The sequence below is a fragment of the Taudactylus pleione genome, unplaced genomic scaffold (genome assembly GCF_031769625.1).
Source record: "Taudactylus pleione unplaced genomic scaffold, aTauple2 ptg001661l, whole genome shotgun sequence".
Taxonomy (NCBI): domain Eukaryota; kingdom Metazoa; phylum Chordata; class Amphibia; order Anura; family Myobatrachidae; genus Taudactylus; species Taudactylus pleione.
Window position 1 is genome coordinate 1,890,112 of NW_028286058.1, and position 27,745 is coordinate 1,917,856.

Genomic DNA, 27,745 nt, shown 5'->3' on the forward strand with positions numbered 1-27,745 from the left:
GTCCAAGATATACTGCACATACATCCTGATGGGTACCGCAGGGGGTGGGCAGACTGGAATTGCAATCTATGGCTGGGGATGGCTTTTGTTGATGGGCGTGTTGGTCAACCTATAACCTAGTTGACCTAAGTCACTGTCGACCAATTACCTGTCAACTATTTAACTCTGTCGACCTATTCACTCTTGGACCTACTGGTGTCGACCTACTGACTGTCTAACTTCATAATGTAGAGCTTCCATCCAGGTAACTGGTTACTCGGACATCACTTGTCTCACCCAAAAGGCGCGTACCTAAGGGGCGTTACATAAGATAAATACAAGAGGTGGTGAGCCGATGAAATAGTATCATGCAATTCAGCCTCCCCAGGCCTGCTGGACCATTTGTAGTGTCTGCCAGGTCACAGTAACCTACTGTGCGGGCACAACCCAATAAGCAGCACCCAACCTAATTGTACAGTAGTTACATATACCCAGATATCTATATCACATACATCTGACTCCCAGACAGCTGCCGTATACTTTTTCCTACATTCCAGCTTTTATCCACTTCACCCACTTACGAGCCGAGCGTGATCGATGTATATAATAATAACCCAACCCATTATCTGTATATTATTAGCGGTGACCTCCATAAATAAACAGACTTTCCTAAGCAGTTGTCACTTGGAGCTGTTACTGGCGTCCTGTCAGCACTAGGTGATGAAATGCTGACACAGAACATGTCTGCTCTTTGTTTTATCCTCTCATTAAGTGGGTGTATAAAGGCTGACTGCGCTGTGTGCCAACCACTATCTTTGGCATCAAAGTGGACGAGGTGTCACTCGTTCTTCTTACTGAAAGCTGGAGGAGCCAATTGGCACACAGCAGTTTTATCTAGTAAAAATGCCTTCCGGATTGATTTCAGCTTTGCTGGCGATGACAGCCCGGGATACCGGCTTTGTTCTGTGTTACTGTGGTGTGTAGCCACATAGTAGGAATAGTTTTAGTTGCTGCGTTTTTATGAATGTTGCCTTAATCTGGCACGCTTTATGGGGAAACATTGTGTCTATATAAATTCTTGAGCTACATTTATCTCGTGAAAACATTCAGCGTTAAATGGAAGTCAGCCGCAGTTACACTCGCATTGCTTATTCTGATTCACACGCTCCTGCGGACGCTTCTCCCTACGGCGGAAGCATTGTACTCACTTTCATATGCTAACACCAACATGGCAATTGGCTGAACTACTGTAAGTGTCTGATTTAAAGATGTACTCAAACCCGACGGTTTGCGCACATGTCCGATAGTTTTTGATCTGCGTATGCGCTAATCTGTACGGCGCATGTGCAGATCTTATACTGTGAGATCTCTCGCAGTGCCCCCTAACCTGCAGCATGACTGAGATACTGCGGCCATTTGGGGACGGACATGGGCGCGGTGACGGGCACTATTTCCAAAAACGTAGACACGTCGTCTCTGTTTTGTGGGAGTGCCGAGGGCCAGTGTCTGCATCTTTTGATACATATGATGGACGAGACGGCCATTCTGAGTAGCACTAGGCTCAGGGGCATCTTAAGAGAGGAGGGGGCCCGTGTGCACTCACCGTGCGGAGCCCCCTTCCTTCACCCCGGTGGCCAGCACTAGAGTGTGCCCGGAGTCTACAGCGCATGTGCAGAACGCCAGAAAAATGGCCGTGGCGGCCATTTTCTGGTGTTCTGAACAGCGCTGACACCCGACGCGGGACCACGGACAGGTAGGTTTAAAATAATATGGGTGCAGTGTGAGCGATGTGGGGCCCCCCTGGACCCGGGGGCCCGTGTGCCCCGCACACACTGCACCCATTATAGATACGCCACTGATTAGGCTTACTAAGATGGCTGGGGCCGATGGTCATCCGGTGCTGCATCTTTGGACGCAGAACTCGGATCTACCGTGTCGGCAGTGGGCGTCTTTTGTCGGCAGGTGCCTCCTCTAGCATTAGCATGTTTTTGCATCGCTGGATACTGCGCCCAACAGAGTTCATCTCTGAATCAGGCCTTTACGTTGCAAATCTGTGCATCTAACAATGCAAACCAATCCCGTCCAACGTCCGCGCTCCCGCAGACGCAGCTGTCATCACTCGTACTGACACTGGCATTAGCCCCATGCTAAGTGCAAAAGATCCGTCAGAAACAGGTGGCCCTTTCCAGTACACGCGACTTAGAATTGCGCGGAGATCTACATACACGCCCACAACACTTTGTGCGGAGCATGCGCACACCATGTTTTCTGATTCAGGTGCATGCACAGCTGGCTCGAAAGTGGGATCTTGAACAGAATTAAGCCCACTGCGTTCACAGAACTCAATGCAGATATTAGCTGTACGCTGAGCTTACGTCTATCCATAGGTAACCGTCTTCATCATTACAGGAGCGTTTGTACCAGCCGTATACCTGGTGCGAGCAATCCTTGTGAAATCAGAGGGATCTCTGCCTACGCACAGCTCAGTATAGTCCACAACGCCGTCTGCACCTCCTCACTAAACTTAGCCTAAACTTACAGTGGAAAAATGATTTGGAATAACCAATGACGCAGCTGAAATTCCCCGTAGTGACCACAAGAACTACTGTAATAATACAATGAAAACACAGAAAAATCGGAACCAGCGCTCTAAAAATTGGGACACAAATGTGGAAAAAAATATTCAATCTAAAATTGTTATGTTCCAAAAATGTTTTAGGATAAATACAGATAAAATCCTTGATTCTCAACTATAACGCAGGATTAGAGCAGTCCTCTTCTAACATGGATAGAATTCCAATGAGACTTCCACCTTCATAATACCTCAAAGACAAAGAAATAAACCACTTCTCATAGCGCAGATCAATCGTTTTCAAGTATCTACAAGGGAAGGGATAGTATATACTGCGTACCCCTATCAGGCCCAGAAAGGAGGGATTAAGGACCACTCATCACTTTCTGTTCACATAATGGCCCAATCCGGGCCTGATAAGGGTACGCGGTATATACTATCCCTTCACTTCCAAATGAAATGGGCAGGATGGATGGGAGATATTACCGGAAATCGCGGGTTTGTAAAGAGGGGGTGGGGCCAAATATGGCATGATTTGCATAATTTTAGTCCCCATGAGTACATGAAGAGCCCGGTACCGCCCCAGAGTGGTCCTCTCCGGGAAAAAGATCAAAATAAAATCTAGGACTTATCACTACCGTATAGTACATAAATATTGTAGCTTTCAGTGAATGCACTAACTAGATCGTAGTAACAGGGCTGTAACAGGGGCAGTAGGGACGGTGGCCTCGACAATGGAAGATGCGGGTGTCCCTAAATGTTTAGATTAAACCTGGGTTGACATTGACCTGTCAACCATAGAAAGTAGAATTTAAAGGGTAGATTTACTAAAGCTTCTAAAAATGAAAAGTGGTGTTTCCCATAGCAACCAATCAGGTGCCAGCTATCATTTCTTTATTGCATCCTGGAAAATGATAGACACAATCTTATTGGTTCATTTCATTTTTAGAGGCTTTAGTAAATCTACTTCTAAGAGAGAAAATTTATTTTTTCCCCCTTGATTAAGTGACAAGCATACAACTGAGCAAGGTCGGATAACATTAACTACAGGTGACTGCTGCCTGACATGCACTAGCTCAATGAGAGCACATGTGTCTCCTATGCACAGATTGGGGAAAAGACTTAGGCCAATGAAGTTCAAGTATTAAGGCCCCACAAATCTGAGTCCGGCACTATGCAGGGCTGGTATTATCTTAGGGGCTGATTCAGCTTAGGAATTACAATGCCGCACACAAGTTGCTTCGCAATTCCGTCCTTGCAAATATGCAAATGCAGCAAGAGGTGCATGACACCCCCTGTATGACACCCTCTGTCTGACACCCCCTTCTGCATTTGTGATCCCAGCACTGTGACCAACGTCTGCAGGCTAGGATAACCATTGTAACCATCGGTCAAGATGGTGGACGGCGCCGGGCAGCTGAGTAAGCCTCAGCTTACACAGGCTGGCCGAATTGCAAGGCCAGGAAACTGCGTCCGTGGATGCAGATCCTGGCCTTGCCACTCTCGGAAAACGGGCGACGCACCTGCATTTCCGGGAACACTGCCATCCCCCTCCTCTACACAGCCCCGAAAAAACCTCTGTCCGTCGATCAGGCAGACGCAGCGCAAGGGAATGCGTGCGATCACGGGTCCTGTGCACGCGCACCTTCCCAATAGTCGTGAATCTGACACAATATTCTCCTCATAGCAGAGCAGCAGTGAACGCACGCACATGTCATCCACACTGTTCAGTGAGAGCCTAGGGGCTGTCCAGCATTTCCGGAGCGCTGGGCAAGCCCTTAGCATGATGCAAAATGGGGGTGGCACGCGGTTATGCCCCCAAAACGGTGTACATCAGGGGGCGTGACCTCTCGCTGGCACAAGGTCATGACCCCTTTCAAGCACACGAGCGAGTAATCCCGCTCAGGGGCTTACAAATGTTGGGAGATATGATAACAATCTACTGACAAACAACCTTTCTCCACCAGCCATGGTATTACACTAATTCCCGTACATATAAGCCATACTATATATATATATTTTTCCTCTGAGCTGTACAAGTTAAGTGCCACTGACTGTCATTTTATTCTCACTCTGCACCGATATATATTCCAGTCAGCGCCGATGTATAGGGAGGACCTGTTGTCTGTCAGACCTGCCGGTGCTCCTTCCAGACTCTCATATTGTGCTTTGTCTGGATAATAACTGAGATGAGGAAAAGCGTAATAGTCAGTCATCAGGACTCCTTCTATAAATAAGCCCACTCCCCGAAGGCCCTGCACTCTTATTCCAGTCACTGAGCAGTATTCTCTGTGCAGCACACTCACTGCCCTGTCATGATAATATACCATGTAATGTCAGCCTACACAGTACAGGTTTACCTGTCACAGTTCTACAGCAGGCAAAAGCCCCTGATCTGCAGACAGCTATATTGTGCGCTGATACATCCGTTATACGAACGCAGTCAATCAACTACTAATACCCTATTTCCACCAAAGAAATAACTCAAGTTATCGCCAGGGCAAACCGGGTCGACTTTTGTGTAAAAGGGTCCAAAAAAAGAAACCAGGTCGAGGTACCCGGGAATCCGAACCTGCTACCAGGGTCAAACCCGGGTAACGGTGCTGTGTGAATGGATCGGGACCCGGATCATGCCTCAAATGAGCGGATTGACTGGTTTCAGTAGTGCTTGGAGAGGGCATCGCTGGAAGGGCCGGGTCACGGAATACCTGGGTCCGGTGTGGACGGCTAGACCGGGAATAACCATCGTGAATGAGGTAAAACCCGGCTGCGACCTGTGCTCAGTGCCAGGTTGGAGCTGGGTTTTTGGTGGAAAAGGGGTAAGAGATATAGACAGGGCTATTTTTCTAGAAAAATGTGTTCAGGAACTGAGGGTGGAGTTACTGGGGCTGGAGCTATAGAAAAACAATTATATATATTATATATACATATTATATATACATAAATATAGTATTTAGAAACAAAGGCACCAGGGGCGTTTCTAGAGAGGAGGGGGCCCGCATGTAGTCTCCGACACAGTCCCCCTCTTCTCCGCCCGGCAGCCGGCAGCGCACTGAGCTGTGCGCGCTCAGCGCCGGAGTTATAAACTCTGGGTACTAGGGTGTGCCCAGTGTCTATAGTGTATGCACAGGTCACCGGGAAAAAGGCCCGTGTTCCCCGCACACCCTGCACCCAATATAGATACGCCCCTGAAAGGCACTCAAAAGGGACTCTAAAATAAAACTTCACTTTGGAAAATACATTTTGGCCCTGGATATTACGTCATAGTTACTGAGAGGTCCTGGAACTGAACTCCTGCTGAAAAATAGCAATATATATCTATCTATCTATCTATCTATCTATATATATATATATATATATATATATATATATAGTAAAGCAATAACACTCACGGATCCTGAAAATAAAGACTGACACCTATGCAGACACATATAAATGATAATATTATTACAAATGAGAATTTAAAATTGATGTTTTGTTTAATGAATATCGATAACCTTGTTAAAACTGCCATTATCAATATTCTGACCAATGACACCATTGTGGCACTGCCGGCATTTAATACGTAGTCTGTAGAGGCTTCATTGACAGGAAAATCAATATCTTGTTAAAACTAGCAAACAAGTGTTCGACAATTATATTTACGTAACAAGATCTGTAAACAACTTATCAGAGAGGCTGGTATTATAACCAGACTGACACCTAAAGTCATTGTATAGCAATGTTATTTTATTGCCAAAAAGGGCGTGTGGCACAATGTGGCCAATTCTGCGCTGCGACCGCCCAGCCTGTTGCCTCTCTCTCCTCCTGACATGTTTCCTCCTCGCTGTCTTTCTCCCTCGTGTGACAGGTCACAGACCTTATATACACTTCTAGGATGCGCTGGTTGCCTTGGGGTAGCCCACAGCTCTATAGACACTAGGCTGGGGCTGCACAGTGACCTCTACACCCAGACCGATGTCAGCTTTGTCTTATACAAACCTACAAGTGTCCCTGGTAACAATACCCAGCCTACAGGCTTACCTCAGTGATACAGCGCACGCAGACAATAGTACAGTCGTTCTGTATCCCACAGCAACCAAGCAAATATTATCTCTAATTGGCCTAACTTGCTCTAAATTGCCCGATATCTGACTGAAATGTACAGGTTACTGTCAGGCCTGGATTTGTGCACATACACATTGATGGATTACATCACTGTATATGGGCCCCCCATACATAGCTACATCACTGTATATGGGCCCCCCATACATAGCTACATCACTGTATATGGGCCCCCCATACATAGCTACATCACTGTATATGGGCCCCCCATACATAGCTACATCACTGTATATGGGCCCCCCATACATAGCTACATCACTGTATATGGGCCCCCCATACATAGCTACATCACTGTATATGGGCCCCCCATACATACCGTTACTACATCACTAGCATGAAGGGCACTGTGGCATGGAATAGGTATGTTTAGCTGCCGGGTCAAATTCTGACAGCGGCAGCCCGGCGGGTCGAAATCCCGACACCTCGAGGTAAGTACCCTAACCCTCCCCTCACCCCCCTAACCCTCCCTTATGGGGGCCTAACCCTAACCTCCCCCCTAATGCCTAACCCTAACCTTCCCCCCATGGGTGCCTAAACCTAACCACCCCTCCCCGCACCCTAAACCTAACCCTCCCGGGGGGGGTGCCTAACCCTAACCTTCCCCCGGGAGGGGGGTGCCTAACCATAAATCCCCCCGGGGGTCCCTAAACCGGCGTAACTACATCCCCTGTGGCATATGTGGTCTGTGTAGCATAATGGTACCTGGGGAAACTAACACATATGTGGTGCTGAGATTACACACTATGGGTCTGATTGTGATTGTGATGTGCGCACTTTCAGCGGCTTGATACAGTGTATTTACGTCTTTAGAAGCACCATCGACGCACCATTGAAACTTGCACCAGCCCTGTGGCAGGGACATCCCTCCATCTGAGTATGGCCTCGTATATGAGCGGCTGTGCGCCTTTGGAGGCAGCCGTTTTCAGTGGCACGCCCGCGTTGGCTTTACCACCGCTGCTACATCTCAGGAACGCCCACTTAAATTCGCAGCCCCTGCGTCATATTCTCTGACAATCGTAACGCATGCCAACTGCCTGCAGCATCGCGTCTGCGTCCAACTCAAGATCAGGCCCTATACGTTTAGTAACATATGCAGCATATCATACTGACAATTTCATTGGTAGGAACCCGCATGTTAGTGCCCTGGGGTCCCCACAAACCTTAATCCGGCACTGCACATACACCCCAACTCTGGGGTTAGTAAGGAGGGGCAGTACTCCGCTCACTACTTGCTGCAATGTCTCATTAGAAGGTTAATTTACCGGTAGTCTCCGGGGATAAGACGTGACCCGGCATGCGCCGTGGAGCTGACAGCTCAGATTTAGCATTTCAGTAATATAACACTAAATAAATAAAATCTAAAAAAATATCAGAAAAATAGAAAAATATTTAAAACTGTTGAACATTGAAGAAAATAGGGAGCAATTAAAATAACGATCCGATGCGCGGCTGCACACATTATAGCTTATTATAGTACCCCAACATCACAGGTTTCCCGATGCACTTCTATGGGAGTGCGAGGAAAATCTGTGATATTGGTGGTTGGGAGATGTAAAGGCTCATACACACGGGACGATTGTGCTGTATGAACGATATTGGTGGTTGGGAGATGTAAAGGCTCATACACACGGGACGATTGTGCTGTATGAACGATATTGGTGGTTGCGAGATGTAAAGGCTCATACACACGGGACGATTGTGCTGTATGAACGATATTGGTGGTTGCGAGATGTAAAGGCTCATACACACGGGACGATTGTGCTGTATGAACGATATTGGTGGTTGCGAGATGTAAAGGCTCATACACACGGGACGATTGTGCTGTATGAACGATATTGGTGGTTGGGAGATGTAAAGGCTCATACACACGGGACGATTGTGCTGTATGAACGATATTGGTGGTTGGGAGATGTAAAGGCTCATACACACGGGACGATTGTGCTGTATGAATGATATTGGTGGTTGCGAGATGTAAAGGCTCATACACACGGGACGATGTGCTGTATGAACGATATTGGTGGTTGTGAGATGTAAAGGCTCATACACACGGGACGATGTGCTGTATGAACGATATTGGTGGTTGTGAGATGTAAAGGCTCATACACACGGGACGATGTGCTGTATGAACGATATTGGTGGTTGCGAGATGTAAAGGCTCATACACACGGGACGATGTGCTGTATGAACGATATTGGTGGTTGGGAGATGTAAAGGCTCATACACACGGGACGATGTGCTGTATGAACGATATTGGTGGTTGCGAGATGTAAAGGCTCATACACACGGGACGATGTGCTGTATGAACGATATTGGTGGTTGGGAGATGTAAAGGCTCATACACACGGGACGATGTGCTGTATGAACTATATTGGTGGTTGGGAGATGTAAAGGCTCATACACACGGGACGATGAGCTGTATGAACGATATTGGTGGTTGGGAGATGTAAAGGCTCATACACACGGGACGATGAGCTGTATGAACGATATTGGTGGTTGGGAGATGTAAAGGCTCATACACACGGGACGATGAGCTGTATGAACGATATTGGTGGTTGGGAGATGTAAAGGCTCATACACACGGGACGATGAGCTGTATGAACGATATTGGTGGTTGTGAGATGTAAAGGCTCATACACACGGGACGATGAGCTGCATGAACGATATTGGTGAAAGATTTCCCTTGAACTTTCTGCAATACAGGACAAATGATATTGGGTGTACACACCGATAGGTATCTTACAGTGACGTCATCCTGCCACATCTCTGAACAGGCATCTCTTGACGATATCGTCAGATTGGTCTGCATGTAGGTTCAGGCACTTTGGGGGGGAAGTTAGGGTTAGGCACCAAAGAGGGGGGGTTAGGGAGAGAAGGAGGGTTAGCATACCGACCACCAAGTGTAGGTATGTTAACCTTGTCCCGACCACAAGGATCCCGATCCCTTTTATAGAGGAGGGTCGGAGGGCAGGGGTTTGTAGTCACTGCTCTGTGACAACACACAGCAAGAGCATAAAGGTCACAATGGTCATAACCAGCCCCGAAGCACAAGAGGGCGGCAACTGGACTGCGAGTATCAAGCTGCATAAGCGGCTATTTCTGTGTGTGTGTGTGTGTGTGTGTGTGTGTGTGTACATCTCTGTGTGTGTGTGTACATCTCTGTGTGTATGTGTACATCTGTGTGTGTGTACATCTGTGTGTGTGTGCGTGTGTGTGTGTGTGTGTGTGTGTGTGTGTGTGTACATCTGTGTGTGTGTGTGTACATCTGTGTGTGTACATCTCTGTGTGTGTACATCTCTGTGTGTGCGTGTGTGTGTGTGTGTGTGTGTACATCTCTGTCTGTGTACATCTCTGTGTGTGTGCACATCTGTGTGTGTGTACATCTGTGTGTGTGTGTGCGTACATCTCTGTGTGTGTGTACATCTGTGTGTGTGTGCGTGTGTGTGTGTGTGTGTGTGTGTACATCTGTGTGTGTGTGTGTACATCTGTGTGTGTACATCTCTGTGTGTGTACATCTCTGTGTGTGCGTGTGTGTGTGTGTGTGTGTGTACATCTCTGTGTGTGTACATCTCTGTGTGTGTGCACATCTGTGTGTGTGTGTACATCTGTGTGTGTGTGTGCGTACATCTCTGTGTGTGTGTACATCTGTGTGTGTGTGTACATCTGTGTGTGTGCGTACATCTCTGTGTGTGTACATCTCTGTGTGTGTACATCTGTGTGTGTGTGTGCGTGTATGTGTGTGTACATCTCTGTGTGTGTACATCTGTATGTGTGTGTGTGTGCGTGTGTGCGTGTGTACATCTCTGTGTGTGTGTACATCTCTGTGTGTGTGCGTGTGTACATCTCTGTGTGTGTGTACATCTCTGTGTGTGTGCGTGTATGTGTGTGTACATCTGTGTGTGTGCACATCTGTGTGTGTGTGTACATCTGTGTGTGTGTGTGTGTGTGCGTACCAAGTGTAGGTATGTTAACCTTGTCCCGACCACAAGGATCCCGATCCCTTTTATAGAGGAGGGTCGGAGGGCAGGGGTTTGTAGTCACTGCTCTGTGACAACACACAGCAAGAGCATAAAGGTCACAATGGTCATAACCAGCCCCGAAGCACAAGAGGGCGGCAACTGGACTGCGAGTATCAAGCTGCATAAGCGGCTATTTCTGTGTGTGTGTGTGTGTGTGTGTGTGTGTGTGTACATCTCTGTGTGTGTGTGTACATCTCTGTGTGTGTGTACATCTGTGTGTGTGTGCGTGTGTGTGTGTGTGTGTGTACATCTGTGTGTGTGTGTGTACATCTGTGTGTGTACATCTCTGTGTGTGTACATCTCTGTGTGTGCGTGTGTGTGTGTGTGTGTACATCTCTGTGTGTGTACATCTCTGTGTGTGTGCACATCTGTGTGTGTGTGTACATCTGTGTGTGTGTGTGCGTACATCTCTGTGTGTGTGTACATCTGTGTGTGTGTGTACATCTGTGTGTGTGCGTACATCTCTGTGTGTGTACATCTCTGTGTGTGTACATCTGTGTGTGTGTGTGCGTGTATGTGTGTGTACATCTCTGTGTGTGTGTACATCTGTATGTGTGTGTGTGTGTGTGTGTACATCTCTGTGTGTGTGTACATCTCTGTGTGTGTGCGTGTGTACATCTCTGTGTGTGTGTACATCTCTGTGTGTGTGCGTGTATGTGTGTGTACATCTGTGTGTGTGCACATCTGTGTGTGTGTGTACATCTGTGTGTGTGTGTGTGTGTGCGTACATCTCTGTGTGTGTACATCTCTGTGTGTGTGTACATCTGTGTGTGTGTACATATCTGTGTGTGTGTACATCTGTGTGTGCGTGTGTACATCTGTGTGTGTGTACATCTGTGTGTGCGTGTGTACATCTGTGTGTGCGTGTGTGTACATCTGTGTGTGCGTGTGTACATCTGTGTGTGTGTACATCTGTGTGTGTGTGCGTGTGTACATCTGTGTGTGTGTACATCTGTGTGTGTACATCAGTGTGTGCGTGTGTACATCTGTGTGTGTACATCTGTGTGTGTGTACGTGTGTGTACATCTGTGTGTGTGTGTACATCTGTGTGTACATCTGAGTGTGTGTACATCTGTGTGTGTATGTGTGTGTGTACATCTGTGTGTGTGTACATCTGTGTGTACATCTGTGTGTATGTGTGCGTGTGTGTGTACATCTGTGTGTGTGTGTGTACATCTGTGTGTGTACATCTGTGTGTGTGTACATCTGTGTGTGTGTGTACATCTGTGTGTGTGTACATCTGTGTGTGTGTGTGTACATCTGTGTGTGTGTGTGTGTGTACATCTGTGTGTGTGTACATCTGTGTGTGTGTACATCTATGTGTACATCTGTGTGTGTGTGTACATCTGTGTGTGTGTACATATGTGTGTGTGTGTGTGTGTGTACATCTGTGTGTGAGTACATATGTGTGTGAGTACATATGTGTGTGTGTACATCTATGTGTACATCTGTGTGTGTGTGTACATCTGTGTGTGTGTACATCTGTGTGTGTGTACATATGTGTGTGTGTGTACATCTGTGTGTGTGTGTGTACATCTGTGTGTGTGTGTGTGTGTGTGTGTGTGTGTACATCTGTGCGTGAGTGGTGCTTACGGGTGTAGGACAACTGTGTCAGACGGATCTCTTGCACCTAGCCTGGCGCACTTGCCGACACTAATGATGACGTCTGCGGAGGCTAGAACAGAGGGCAGGACAGCCATTCCCTTTCAGGCTCATGGATGTGCGACTTACGGCCTGATTCAGAGATGGACGGAATTGCAGAGCGGCACACAAGCGGCTGTGAAGTTCCGTCCATCTCAGATGCAGCAGGAGTTGGCTATAGGAAAAAGACACCTCCTTGCTACATTGCAGCCTGGGATCACCATGGCACAGTTGCTCCTTTGGCCAGGCTGCGGAAGCTGATGCTTGCCATAAACTGACCGGGTCCTGGCAGCTGCAAGGCCGGCAAATCTGCGTCCAGCAAAGCAGACCCTGTTTCCAGGAAGAGTGGCCAGTCGATCGCAGCCTGACAGAAGGACGCCCACTTCCCCTTACTCACATCCGTATACTAAGGCAACATAGCAAAACAATGGTTACATCGAGTAACATCGGATCCATACGCACAGGTAAGGCAGGTCAGACCTCACTCAGGAATTGCTGATTTCAGCGTACGCTATGAGGCCTCAGGCTGCGTCTAGTATCGCAGTGGATAATTTATGCATGCACCTGCAACGCTGTCCCAACGCACTGGCACGCCAGCGTTCGCCCGACCCCCCTGTCACCACCCATAAACGTCACTTCCTGTCAATCACACTGCCATGGGTCTGCATAGCCTCTGTGATCGCAATTCCAATCACAATGGCTAGTTCGCATATTGCGATGCATACGCATACACGGTACGCAACAGTCGGCCGATTGCGTGCGTATAAGGAACTACGATCCTCGCTGAATCAGGACCTGAGGGCACTAGAATACATTTATGGATACATAGGGGATACCCTCTGAAAAAGCTTGTGAATAACTGCTCTAGCTAAATCCAGTCCTCAGTAAGTGAATTGCATCAGCCAGGTACTTCAGGGCTACTTAATTCTGTTAAAGACATTAAAAGGGGAAAAAAAAAGGTTATGAATAAAATACATTTATACACTGATTATGAGGCTGTGTAATATAATAAGCTGGTGCGCACAGTAGGGACATATTCTCAGGTGTATGCTATTGTATTAACAATCATTTGTAATGTCAATATTTGGATAAAGGACGACCTAAGTACATATAACCAACATGCATTATTTATTTTTCCTCAGTGTTAAATCTGGATCGCATTACACTAACTTAGTATTATATTTACATTCAAAGTGCATTGAGGATGTTGCTGATCAAAGTAGGTGCCTGGCCAAGAATATTTTGCCTACTCTGTTATTACATGTAAATATAGGAACCCTGCACTAGAGCCTTGCTCAGGGACTCAGGGACTCAGGGACTCAGGGACTCAGGGACTCTCGTCAACTGTGCTCAATGCATGAAAACCCAAATCTCAGCACCGGTACTATTCAGAAGTGAGGATATAAAATATAACTGACCTGACGGTAATGACAATAAGTGCTCACATTGTAGTTTAACAGACTTACGGCCGATGGTCGGGAGTCTGCGCAGGCACCGGACCCGTACTGCATATGTGCAGTACAAGTCCTGCGTGATCGTACACAGGCCCTGATTCGGAGCCGGACGCTCTGACAGAGCGCTCGCTCTGAATCAGGGCGTCTTTTTTTTTTTTTTTTATGGAGCGGCCTCCTGGCCGCTCGCATTGCTAATGCGAGCGGCCATGATGATGGTCGCGATGGTCAAGATCATCGCAACCAACGGGCTTGCGATGGGACCCTTTTGGTAGAGAGAGAGAGAGAGAGAGAAAAAAAAAAGTTAGGTGTATACTGAAAGGGGTTTTACTTTTCATATACTATGAGGGGTAAATTTACTAAAGTGAGAGTTTTAAGAAGTGGAGATGTTGCCCATGGCAACAAGATTCTAGCTATTATCTTCTCGAAGGTGCTAGTTAAATGTTAAGTAAAATCTGATTGGTTGCTATGGGCAATATCTCAATTTCTAAAAACTGTCACTATAGTAAATTTACCACTAAATGCTCATTTCATTGTTGCAGAATTGCCTAAAATTAATTCCATCCAAAAACTCCATTCCCTTTTGGCTCCCGATGTCTATGATGGCCCAATAAAAGGAGGATACTGTTACCCTATATACACTAATGAAGGTTTGTTGTTACAGATGAATTATGTAATGTGTTCTGTATGCTGATGTCTCTCCCTTGGGGGTGTATTCGCTAACAATATGCAGTAAACTAACCAGCCCATTGCCATCATTGTCTGACTTGTACTAGATAGATCAAAGATAATTGCAGGCTGGCTGTTATGGTTACACATTGGCTTTGGTAGTAGGTAACCCCTATTATGTCAGCTCACGTTTGTTATTTCACTCTTAAGATAAAGTCCTTCATGTAGTAAAACTGACATTTCCTTATCATTAAGCCGCATGGAAGTAGTTTCTCTCAGTGCAATAACAGTGAAAACACCAGTTATTGCAATATTCATATGATACATTTATTTAAATAATTCATAAATTACATTGTAACATTTATTATGTGTCTGCATTACTGATGAAAATGTGCTAAAATGTATATTTGTGAATCCACATCCATTCCACTCTAGAAGTAGCTTCAGATGGCGGTGTGTTCACCATACACAGTCATAGCAACAGCGTCACCTTCAGGCTGAGACACTGGAGGCAACATAGGTGCACACACTGGCAGAGTGTAGGATAATCTACCCTATAGCACATAGGGCCTGATTCAGAGCCGACTCGTAAGCGGCCGCTCGTTCGTTCCGACCGATGTTCGCACAACTGCGCATGCGTACGGATTTTAATACGCATGCGCGAACCAGTTAGTGCGGCCGAAAATCGTGTGCTCACTAAATAGCGAGTGCCTGCTATTTTGAGTGACAGAATGAGGCGTTTGTGGGTGGTAACAGGGGAAGGTGCTTGAAAACGGGGAGTGGAGATCTGAACGCAGGCGTGCCAAACGGTCAAAACGGGCGTTTAAAGGGTGTGCATAATTAATACAGCAGCGTCATTGACCACGTCACTTGGTTGTCTTTTAGCCTGAACTGCTCGCATGATTGTGGTAGGAAAAACCAACCACAAGAATAGCGAGCAGATCATACGCCGTCCGATGTACTCGATTAATCTAATAAATAGCGGACATGACGTATGATGCGAGCGGCCAGGGGGCGTTTTTTTCAAAATTACGTTCACATGTTTCGTTCGCTCGTTCAGACATAGAGGCGTGAACAGACCGCAAAGAGTGAACGGTTAATTTAAATAGCCGGCCCCTTTTTCTGGACAAGCGAGCGCAAATAGCGTCCGGCTCTGAATCAGGCCCATAATCAGCACTGATCTCTGATCAGTTTTGTACAAGATTGGTGATGTGTAACAGATGGCTCTGTGACTCAGGTGCTAGGCTTTCACCTGTGCCCCCCTCTCTACCACATTATATGGCAGCAGGGAGTACTGTATGAGTACATTTGGAGTAATCTGGAGTAAGTGAGGGGTGTGACTGGCAGGGTGAATGTCTCAGGCATTTGGGGATGAGTGAAGTGCGGAAGACCTTTAGGGGCTTTAAATTATTATGAAGACTAGGGAGAGATATATCAATTCTTGGATAGAGATTCAGACCCAGACGCTATTTACGCCCGCTCGCTGGCTAAAAGGGTCCGGCTATTTAAATCATGTGCTCGCACCTCGTCGCGTAAAGCCGCCTACTAATAGCGAGCGGCCGCACTATGCGCTCGCACCTAAATGAAGACCCTTTGCCACTCGCAACACACGTCATATCAGGCAGTTGTAGGATTAACTGGGAACATCGAGAGCCATCGGAGCTGCTCGCAGCGCTTGTGGTAGCCTTTTCCCACCACAACATTGCGAGCAGTTCAGGCTAAAATACAACGCAGTCATGTGTGTAATGACGCTACTTTGCTAATTATGCACACCCATTAAACGCCGTTCTAACGGTCGGGCACGCCTGCATTTGCACATCCACACCCCCGTTTTCAAGCACCTTCCCCTGTTACCACCCACAAACGGCATTATCTGTCACTCAAAATAGCGGCCCGACTGCGGGCTACAGGCGAGCACTTTCCCATCGCAATGACTGGTTCGCGCAACCGCGCATTGCAACTCATACGCAGATTGCGAAAAATCTCTCAATGCGAGCGAGCACAGCATAGCGTCCAGGTCTGAATCAAGCCCTAAGTACCATCCAACCAGCTCCTCCTTGCTGTCAATTTTCTAGCACAGCCTGTAAATTGACAGTTACGCTGGGTACACACAGTAGGCAGATGTACTAATGGGTCAATTTACTAAGCCTTGGATGGAGATAAAGTACCAGCCAATCGGCTCCTATCTGCCATGTCACAGGCTGTGTTTGAAAGATCCTCTTTATCTCCATCCGAGGCTTTAGTACACAGGGCCTGATTCAGAGCCGCTCGTAAGCGGCCGCTCGTTCGCTCCGAGCGATGTTCGCACATCTGCGCATGCGTATGGGTCGTAATGCGCATGCACCAGTCAGTGCGGTCGGAAATCGAGCACTCGCAAAATAGCGAGTGCCTGCTAATTTGAGTGACAGGATGAGGCGTTTGTGAGCGGTAACAGGGGAAGGTGCTTGAAAACGGGGAGTGGTGATCCGAACGCAGGCGTGCCAAACGGTCAAAACGGGCATTTTAAGGGTGTGCATAGTTAACAAAGCAGCGTCATCGGCCACGTCACTTGGTTGTCTCTTAGCCTGAACTGTTCGCATGATTACGGTAGGAAAATCCAACCACAAGCACTGCGAGCAGTTCAGACGCCTTTCGATGTACTCGATTAATCTAATAAATAGCGGAGATGACGTAGGAATGCGAGCGGCCAGGGGGCGTCTTTACAAAATAGCGAGCGCATGTTTCGTTCGCTCGCTCACACATAGAGGTGTCAACAGCCCGCAAAGAGCAAGCGCTCAATTTAAATAGCCGGCCCCTTTTTCTGAACGAGCGAGCGCAAATAGCGTCTGGCTCTGAATCAGGCCCACAGACCCCTAAAGTCTTGGAAAGAGATAAAGTAACAACCAATCAGCTCCTAACTGTCATTTTTCAAACATAGCCTGTAAGATGACAGGAGCTGATTGATTGGTACTTTATCTCTCTCCAAGACTTAGTACATCTCCCCCTATTGCGATTTGTCATTCAATCAGCCAATAAACGACATATCGTATAGTGCATTGGGGGGGTACAAAAGATTTATCTATGAAAGACGATATTCACAGACATATGGCATCGGCCCTGCAGCACAGCCAATGCTGATATATATCGGCACGTCTGGCTTTGTGTACAGGCGACCTGCCGACCACCCGTACACGTGCTCCGGGGACCCACCGACACTGTCACCTCAACTGGGCAGGAAAGTTGCCCAGGTGTGTACCCAGCCTAAGAAGCTCATTGATTGGTACTTTAGCTCTATCCAAGCTTTGATAAATCTCCACCTAAGGGCATCGGTTTATCATTAAATATTGCAACAGATGGTATTTACCAATACTCACCTGTACGGCGAGGTTTAGCAGCTTCTACTTCCTTTTTTTTTTTTTTAAATTGAGTATTTTTTATTGAAAATGTTTTTTCCAATTAAACAATACAATATAACAATAAATAAAAAAACACAATAATTATCACACATCAAAATTGTAAAAAACACGTCCATCACAAATATATAGAACACCTAATATAAATAACACATTTGCAAACGGCAGAGCATACAAAAAAAAAATATATAAACATATTTTATAAATATATGAAAAAGAGAATAATAGACTCTGCAGAAAAGTATCAAAATCATCTAGTATAGAATATACAATATATATGTCACGCTAGAGCATCAACACTTAAATGCTAGGGTACATAATGTAGAAACCTCCATTCCCAATATGCATTAGATGATCATATACAGTATACGCAGCATCAAACAAAATCCATTCAATAAACATAACATCAAATTTAGAATCTAGGTAAAGTCTGCTGATCTGGCGGCAACTTAGTATATGTAGATTGTAACCATCTCTGCCAAATTCAATCAAACTTGGATTCAGCTTTACAAGTAGAATATAAATACCGCTCATGAGATATTGTGGTATTAACTAGAGCAACCTAAGTTTGAAACTCAGGGCCTGTAGTAGCCATCCACGCTCTCACTATACAAACTTTGGCCAAGGTACAAAAATTAAGAATGTATTGTCTAGTGTACCCTCCAAAAACATTCTCGGCCAAAGTACCAAGAGTACAAATTGCCGGAGTGAAAGCAGATTGGGGTATATTTGATGATGCAATCACTCCAAGAAACTGTGCACCTTTGGGCAGGACCAAAGGAGATGCCAAACGGTCCCTTGGGAACACCCACATTTAGGACAAATATCATCAGCACGGTGGAAAACTAGGCTTTCCGATGCTTGATAAAGACTACAGTTCATCCTCATAAGGTCTATGGGGAAGTCGGTAATTAACAGTTATGTTTTTCTCCCGCGTTACCCTTTCATAAAGGGACCAAAGCAGTGAAAAGCGTATTTTTTGGCTAAGGGGACAGGTTCTCAAACTCGGTCCTCAGTACAGTGCATGTTTTCCAGGTCTCCTCACAGAATTACAAGTGAAATAATTAGCTCCACCAGTGGATCCTTTAAAATGTGTCAGTGAGTAATGACTACACCTGTGCACCTGCTGGGTGACCTGGAAAATGTGAACTGTGTGGGGTCCTGAGGACCGATTTTGATAACCACTGGCTAAGGGTAATGTGCAGCCCTGGAAATGTATCAGGTTCCCCATCACTGAATTAGATCAGGAGACCTGGAAGCCATGCACTGTTTGGGGTCCTGAGGACAGAGTTTGGGAATCTGTGAATTACACCAATGATTCTCAAACTCGGTCCACGGGACCCCACACAGCTCATGTTTTCCAGGTCACCCAGCAGGTGCACAGGTGTATTCATTACTCACTGACACATTTTAAAAGATCCACAGGTGGAGCTAATTATTTCACCTGCGAGTCTGTGAGGAAACCTGGAAAACATGCACTGTTTGGGGTCCTGAGGACCGAGTTTGAGAACCCATGAATTAGACTAATCAAGCAAATGTCTGGTTGCTATCTGTTACCGAACCATTTGCAATTGTTATAGTAAAAGCAGTGAATGAGAATAAAGATGTCCCTATCAGAGGGGCCTGATTCAGATTTGGGAGGAGTGAGACCAAACTGACATCTAAATTGCAGTGTAAAGGGGCCTATCCATTAGGCGACCTACAAAACTGAACGTCTAGCGTCTCCTGGTTTTGGTCGGATTGTTCAAAGAGTCGTCTAATGGACAGGCCCCTTTAAAACAAAGCAGTCCAGCATTTGTAGGCTTCATGCAACAGCAGCCAGTATTTACCCTGCATACAAAAAAAATGTATGTACTTGCTATATCGTACTATGGGGCTGATTCGTTACAGATCGCAACAGCGTACGCAGACCGGCCGATGGTGCGTACTGTGCATGCATCGCAGAGCACGTGCGGAAGTTAGCACTGCGATCGCTCTGCGATCACGCACGCAGATTGAAAGCCATCGCAGCGATCTGTTGTGAATGAGGCCCTTTATTCCCAAAGCTGCATCAGCCCCAGAATACGTTAATCAGTGTATAAGCATAGAAACATTTATGTCAGTGCCTGAGAACATGACAAGGGGTCTTTTATAACAAGAAACTTGTATCAGAACTGCTTTTTTTTTTCTTTGACAATAGCAAAATTATAGCGTATGCAATGAGTCACTACAGTATACTTAGCAAGCCTAACTACATACGCCTCACTACTGTGATTTCAGGGGAGGCGTACACGCTCAAATGAAGCTTAAAGGCAGGGATTTACAAGTGTATGAAATACAGTATTAATAGGGCTGGCAGACTGGCCATGCATATCTGCTATGTATGATTTACACATCATGGCTGCACTGCAAATAGTTCAGATGTACAATGGAATAGTGCAGAACACAGCCTTTGTCATTCATATACTGTATGTCCAGACTTATACCTCTTTTCCACCAAGAACCCGGGTCCGACCTAGGTTTTCAGACATTGTTCCAACCCAGCTCAGACACCATTTACAAAAGCACCATCGATCTGGGTTATTCTCAGATCAGCCCCGTTCACACTGAACCTGGGTAACTTGTGAGGTCATAAAAAGTGGGAGGTGACTGCTCCACAACCAACAATCAGTTCATTTTAGGCATGACCCAGGTTAGATAACCCGGGTTACGCCGTTTACACTGCACCACTACACTGGTAGCTACTTGGGTTGGATTGCTGGGTCACTTGACCTGGGTTATTTTTCAGGGACCCTTTTACACTGAGCTGCAACCTGGGTAGACCCAATAACCTGGGTTTTAGCTCTTGTATTACATTGCTGACCCGGCAACCCTGATCTTAAACATGAACAGTATAAAGAAAGAAAGTAATATTCATCTATAAATTATCCTCATACCAAAGTATACAAACAAACATATTTGTAATTAGAAAGGGTAAGAGATAAGTCAGCATTATTGTATGTAAGACATAATGATTAGCTTGCTGCCTGACAGCACTGAGGTCTTCAGTTTCATTCCCACCAAGGCCCCATAGGGATGGACGTGAACAGTGCTATTTTCCCGCAGGAACGAGCAGGAACTCAGGGCCCGATTCAGACCCGTTCACTAGGTTGCGCTCGCACACAGTCTTAAGGAAAGCATATAAGCAAATTATGCGATAGCACGCTAAGGCATGAGGACGCCTCCTATGTCTTAACATGCGATCGCCGGGTGAAGTTAGACGCCCACCAGCATGGCGTAGACACCCACTTGCAGACATCATCTCCAGGAAGTGTATGAAAACATTGGTACCATCGGGCGACATCCCGTTCTGTCACTCAAACTAGTGCTAGGGAAGTATGCAGAGAGCGATCGTCTCCCAAACGCAGTGAGTGGTTCGCACACGCGCACTGCGGCTTATACGCATGTGCAATTTGTAAGATTTGGCCGGCTGTGAGCGAATATAGCCTAGCGAATGGGTCTGAATCGGGCCATCAGTACCTCAACCATATAATAAATATAAATATATATATATATATACACACACACACATATACAGTCAGGTGCATAAATATTGGGACATTGACAGAATTTTCATATTTTGGCCTCTAGTCACCACCACAATGGCTTTGAAATGAAACAAACAAGATGTGATTTACCTGCAGACTTTCAGATTTCATTTGAGGGTAATTACATCCAAATCAGGTGAACGGTGTAGGAATTACAACGGTTTCTATATGTGCCTCCCACTTTTTAAGGGGCCAAAAGTAATGGGACAAACTAAACAATCCTAAATCTAACTTTCACTTTATAATACCTTGTTGCAAATCCTTTGCAGGCAATTACAGTTTGGAAGTCTGGAACGCATAGACATCACCAGACGCTGGGTTTCATCCCTGGTGATGCTCTGCCAGGCCTCTACTGCAAATGTCTTCAGTTCCTGCTTGTTCTTGGGGCTTTTTCCCTTCAGTTTTGTCTTCTTCAAGTGAAATGCATGCTCAATCGGATTCAGGTCAGGGGATTGACTTGGCCATTGCATAACATTGCACTTTTTAGCCTTAAAAAACTCTTTGGTTGCTTTTGCAGTATGCTTCGGGTCATTGTCCATCTGCACTGTGAATCGCCGTCCAATGAGTTCTGAAGCATTTGACTGAATATGAGCATATAATATTGCCCGAAACACTTCAGAATTCATTCTGCTGCTTTTGTCAGCAGTCACATCATCAATAAATACAAGTGAACCAGTTCCATTGGCAGCCATGACACTACCACCACCATGCTTCACTGATGAGGTGGCATGTTTTGGATCATGAGCAGTTCCTTTCCTTCTCCATACTCTTCTCTTCCCATCACTCTGGTACAAGTTGATCTTTGTCTCATCTGTCCATAGGATGTTGTTCCAGAACTGTATGGCTTTTTTAGATGTGGTTTGGCAAACTCTAATCTGGTCTTCCTGTTTTTGTGGCTCACCAATGGTTTACATCTTGTGGTGAACCCTCTATATTCACTCTTGTGAAGTCTTCTCTTGATTGTTGACTTTGACACATATACACCTACCTCCTGGAGTGTTCTTGACTTGACCAACTGTTGTGAAGGGGTTTTTCTTCACCAGGGAAATAATTCTTCTGTCATCCACCACAGTTGTTTTCCGTGGTCTTCCGGGTCTTTTGGTGTTGCTGAGCTCTTCGGTGCGTTCTTTCTTTTTAAGAATGTTCCAAACAGTTGATTTGGCCACACCTAATGTTTTTGCTATCTCTCTGATGGGTTTGTTTTGATTTTTCAGCCTAATGATGGCTTGCTTCACTGATAGTGACAGCTCTTTGGATCTCATATTGAGAGTCGACAGCAACTGATTCCAAATGCAAATGTCACACCTAGAATCAACTCCAGACCTTTTACCTGCTTAATTGAGAATGAAATAACGAGGGAATAGCCCACACCTGTCCATGAAATAGCTTTTGAGTTGATAGTCCCATTACTTTTGGCCCCTTAAAAAGTGGGCGGCACATATAGAAACCGTTGTAATTCCTACACCGTTCACCTGATTTGGATGTAATTACCCTCAAATTAAATCTGAAAGTCTGCAGGTAAAGCACATCTTGTTTGTTTCATTTCAAAGCCATTGTGGTGGTGAATAGAGGCCAAAATATGACAATTCTGTCAATGTCCCAATATTTATGCACCTGACTGTATATATACATAAAATTGTTTATCTACAGCTCTGCCTGCCCCCAGTAGCTCCACCCACACAGGGCCGGCTCTACCATTAGGCAGCTGCCTAGGACGCCAGAATCTGGGGGGGGGGGGGGGGGGGCACACCACTGAGTCTGCCTACCACAAAATTGTGCTTAATGTAGATGGCAGCTATGGAACTTATAAAATGCACTTTTATCTGGAGGGCTGGGAAGTGGGTATTGATGGTGGTTTGGGGCAGTAGGATGAAGTTTTGCCTAGGGTGCCGAGAAACTTTGCACCGCCTCTGCACCCACAGTTCCTGAACTTATTTTTCCAGAAAAATAGCCCTTGATGTGAATGACTAGATATTCTGTGTGAAGCGCTGCGGTATATGGGCCTGAGTAGGACGTATCCACAGATACAGATGGATCTCACGGATTTCAGCATAATGCACGTGTACAAAAGAAAGAAATCGGCGAATGCGCAAATGCCAGATCAGACTTACACTGACTGACGGAGATCGCCCCTGTGGACATATTGATCTGCCTGTTGATGGGCTTCACTTTCCGTGCAGTGGGCTTTTCTGGGTGGTAACTGGGCAGCAAAAATGCAATTCAATGGAGCAGACACTTTTGGTGGGAGTGTCGCGGACGGGTAATCCAACTTCCATGCGTCATCAAAGCGCTTGGATGGAAACAGGACGTTTGTTTCTGACGGACTTTCTGTACCCAGCATGGGGCCTGTGCAAGTCCATGTACTGTACTAATGATGCACCTGCAGACAGAGGCCCAATAGGCAGCCCCCCGATATAAACATTCTGTCACGCCATGAGCACCGCTATTCCGATGTGATAATTAGCACTGCCGAATCTGACTCGTAAGTGCTAGTGCGCCTACGTGAACTGGAGTTCACACAGGCGCACAAAGCCCCAGCATCCAGCATAGGGAAGGCGCAGGGTACGGGAACAAACTCCATCTGGCGAATGCTCCCGCAGTCAAGCTTCGAAAATATTTTATTTTTGGAGCATGATAAATTTAGGTCTCCATACTCGTGTATGGGGACAGCGGGACAGATCAGGGCTGAATGGTAAGCAGTGCACTGCTAAATGCAGGTTCCCGATGGACGAAAATCTGCGCATGCGCCAGACCCGTACTGCACACGTGTAATATGGGTCTGCGATGTTGGATGGAGCTCGGCAGCAGACTATCAGTGATTGTCAGTCAGTTGCCGTTTTGGGGCGGCGATAGCCTCTGTTTTCCAAAATGGCGGCGTGTCACTGCCGTTGAGGGGGAGTGGAGAGGGAGGCAGTCATAAGACTGGCGGACTGAATGCCGCCGTCTAAATGCCGACGTCTAAAGCCCGGCACAGGACTTAACATAGGCGTCTATAGTGCTAATTATTTCATTTGTGACACTGAGGGGATCTTAAAAAACGTGTTGGGTACGGGATGCCGGAGCTCGGGATCCCAGTGATTAGAATCCTGACGTCGGCATCCCAACAGGGTTAGGATACAGACCCCTGTCAGTCAGTATCCTAACCCTCCCCCTTTCTCTCCCCCTAACCCCCCCTCCCCATAGCCTAAACTAAACCTCCCCCCTAGTGCCTAAACCTAACCTCCCCCTCCCCGCACCCTAAACCTAAGCCTCCCCCCTTAGTGTCTAACCCTCCCCCTAGTGCCTAATCCTAATCCTAACCCCCCCCTAACCCGGCTACATACCTTCGGGATCCCGGCGATCAGGATGTCGGAATCAGTATTCTGACAAGTGTTGAGATTTCGTGGTCTGCATTCTGAACGCCGTAATCCCTGCGGTCGGGATTATGACTGCAACCCTTAAAAAACATGCAACTTTAGTATTATATGCTATTTCTATTGCGGTTATCATGGTGTGGGCTAAGGAGGGGGTTTCCAGGCAACTGTAAACCCCCTCTGCTTTTGCCTATGTTATGCTTAGGATATACAAGGTGGTTCTTCAAAAATGAGCATGGGGAGGTTAACATCCCGCAGAGATTTAATTACATATAAACACTTCCATGTTACTATTTAGCTCAGTAACATAATGCCTGTGTGTTCATTTGTGTCATTTCATTACTGTTAATAATATTAGTGGGGTGCGCTCAGACCAGGGCTTCTTCATTTTATTTGGCCAGAGTGCAGATTATATCTATGACCCAGTTTAATAAGCCATACTCCAGTTTGTCATTAAAATATGACTTTATTTTGATCAATTCACGCGCCTACAAATTAAAGTTATTATGGTTACTGATCATGAAAATAACTTACATCAAATTATAGAACACTGAGAAAGAATAAATATAATTGATAAATAGATAGAGGATTTTAATCAAAAGGATTACAGCAGCCCAAGTTTGGGGGGTCATAGTAACTACCCACATATCACTTATAAGTCCAAAGCCAAGGGTAGAAAAGGCATCAACTTCATCTTACCAAAAAATATTTTATTTATAGAAATATTTTGCAAACCCTACATTTATTCAAAGCACTTCCAATCCATATCCTGCCCATCTATTCGCCTACCTATGCCCAGATGGGTTAAACTTTTTTTCTTAACCAAGTACCAACTTTAAAGTTAAAACGTCACTTATCGCACAAAATGACCCAAACACGGGTATGACATTTTGTGCATGGCTTCCTGCATGGAACATTTCACAGATAAAATACCAAGATTATCACAGATAGAAGCCTAGTTGGACGAGTCTCACAAACGGTGCACCATAAACACCCAGGGTAAACAGGCCCTATGCACCCACCACATATGGGGTAAATGGTTATTTCACCAACACCCCAGCATAGATCTCATGTCAATAAAGTGTTTAACGACCACTGTGCCCAATAAACTAGCAAGCATTGCAAGAACCTCTCATTTCAGCCATATAAGTCAGACTCATCATTACATCCCTGGTCACACAGCAGTAACATAGGTGTGTATATGCCGGTCCCTGTACACCAGCCACGGTGCCTTTGAAGTCTGTAGGAACAAACTTTGCATTAGATAATTGATGGTAAAGATCAATCTGATGTTTAACTCTTTGCAACTATGTATACTACATATTCCCAAGGCTGTGCCTCTGTCAGATATCTTACCATCCTATATGTCAATGGGGGACATTTATTAAAGCTAGCTATATATACATAATTCCACATCCCTTTGACTTGGGAGTGAGTGGAAGTGGAGCCTCTTCCCATATGTGTATAAAATGTTAATAAGGAAAGTTTGTGCCACCACAATGTTTGAAACCAAAGTCAGACAACAGTGTAGTACAGAGATCTAGAATGGCGTTGCCATGTTTCTAAATGATGGTGCTGGCTTGCCTGGAGTACCGATGTTTTTATACAGACCTTATAGGCCACAATAATTAGTCCTCATTGCCTCTTTATTTGGCCTGGCTCCTGATAAATGGATAAGACTGAGCCACTGGCAGACAGACACCTGTACATTCCCATCATCTGCTCAGTGAGGGCTGAGAACAGGGAAATGCTGGCTCCTGAAAATGGCATTTGCTGCTGTGTAGTTACAAGCAGGTGCCCTGGTTTCACATGATGCACATTGCACCCTCTGCTGACTTGGCAGCTTCTGCAGGTAAACACTGTGCCCAGAGGCAGAGCCTACAGGCAGATCTCTGGGTGACCTTTGTGACTGGCACCTCAGTGACTTTAATCAAAGCAACAGGTGTCTCTCTGTTGTTATTACAGTGCGACTCTCACCAGGAGGGCAAGGCATGCTGGGTATTGTAGTTCCACAACACCTGAAGTAGAATAATTATCAAAATCTGTATTAAAATATGCACTTGATAGAGAGATTGCATTGCATGACCTAACAAGCTGTACAGGTGCAAAGAGCAGCACACCAGTGATTGGTATGATGGGGTGCAGCAGCCTGGCTGGCAGGGCACAGCATGAGTGACTGGCAGGAGCGGGCACCAGGGCTGCACTAAGTTCTGCAGCAACTGTGCATGATAAACAACTCGAGATGCCCCGAGAGTGATGCTAGAGATGTTATCCGCTGCTGTAGAAGCCCCCAGGCTGCTGCATGGGACCCCCCCTGCCAGGTATTACTGAGGGGGGCGTGACAAGAGCCCCCCACCCACAGACACTGAATGACCAGGAGGGGAAGGGGAGGGGGTCTGTACCTTGCAGGTTCTGCACCCTGATGTCACTGATCTGTCCTATCAGTTCCTCTCGCTGAAACCAGTCCCACTGGTGTCCGGCCATGGGTGGGAGTGGGGAGCTCAGAGGAGAAAATCCACCCACGATGGACAGAAATCCCGGCTCACTCCGGACAAGTTCACCGAGGAAGTGGAGAGATGAGAAGAGAGCAGCGCTGCTCCCCCTCCCCCTCCCGGGCTGTGAGAGTGGGCAGGAGGAGGGGAGATTCCACGTGTGCCCGGCCCCACACGCTGCTGCCGCTGCCGCCTCCCGTGACAGCTGTGACCGTGCGATGTCTCCGGGAGACCAATGCAGCAGATCCTACACATAACGCTCTGCTTCCCTCTGCCCACATACCCTGCTCTGCCTCCAGCCCAGCTCTGCCCACATACTGTTACCCAGCTCTGCCTCCAGCCCAGCTCTGCCCACATACCCTGCTCTGCCTCCAGCCTAGCTCTGCCCACATACTGTTACCCAGCTCTGCCTCCAGCCCAGCTCTGCCCACATACCCTGCTCTGCCTCCAGCCCAGCTCTGCCCACATACCCTGCTCTGCCTCCAGCCCAGCTCTGCCCACATACCCTGC

The 27,745-nt window shown here is 46.4% G+C and overlaps 1 protein-coding gene across 1 annotated transcript in view; it reads right to left on the reverse strand.

Annotated features, from left to right (window-relative positions):
- Positions 1-27,423, reverse strand: part of CLMN (calmin) — a 222,509-nt gene extending 195,086 nt beyond the window's left edge. The window contains exon 1 of the mRNA XM_088464349.1: positions 27,146-27,423. Within this exon, the coding sequence (XP_088320475.1) occupies positions 27,146-27,227 (82 nt within the window). The 5' untranslated portion in view covers positions 27,228-27,423. The remainder of the gene's footprint in view (positions 1-27,145) is intronic.
- Between the last annotated feature and the right edge of the window lie 322 nt (positions 27,424-27,745).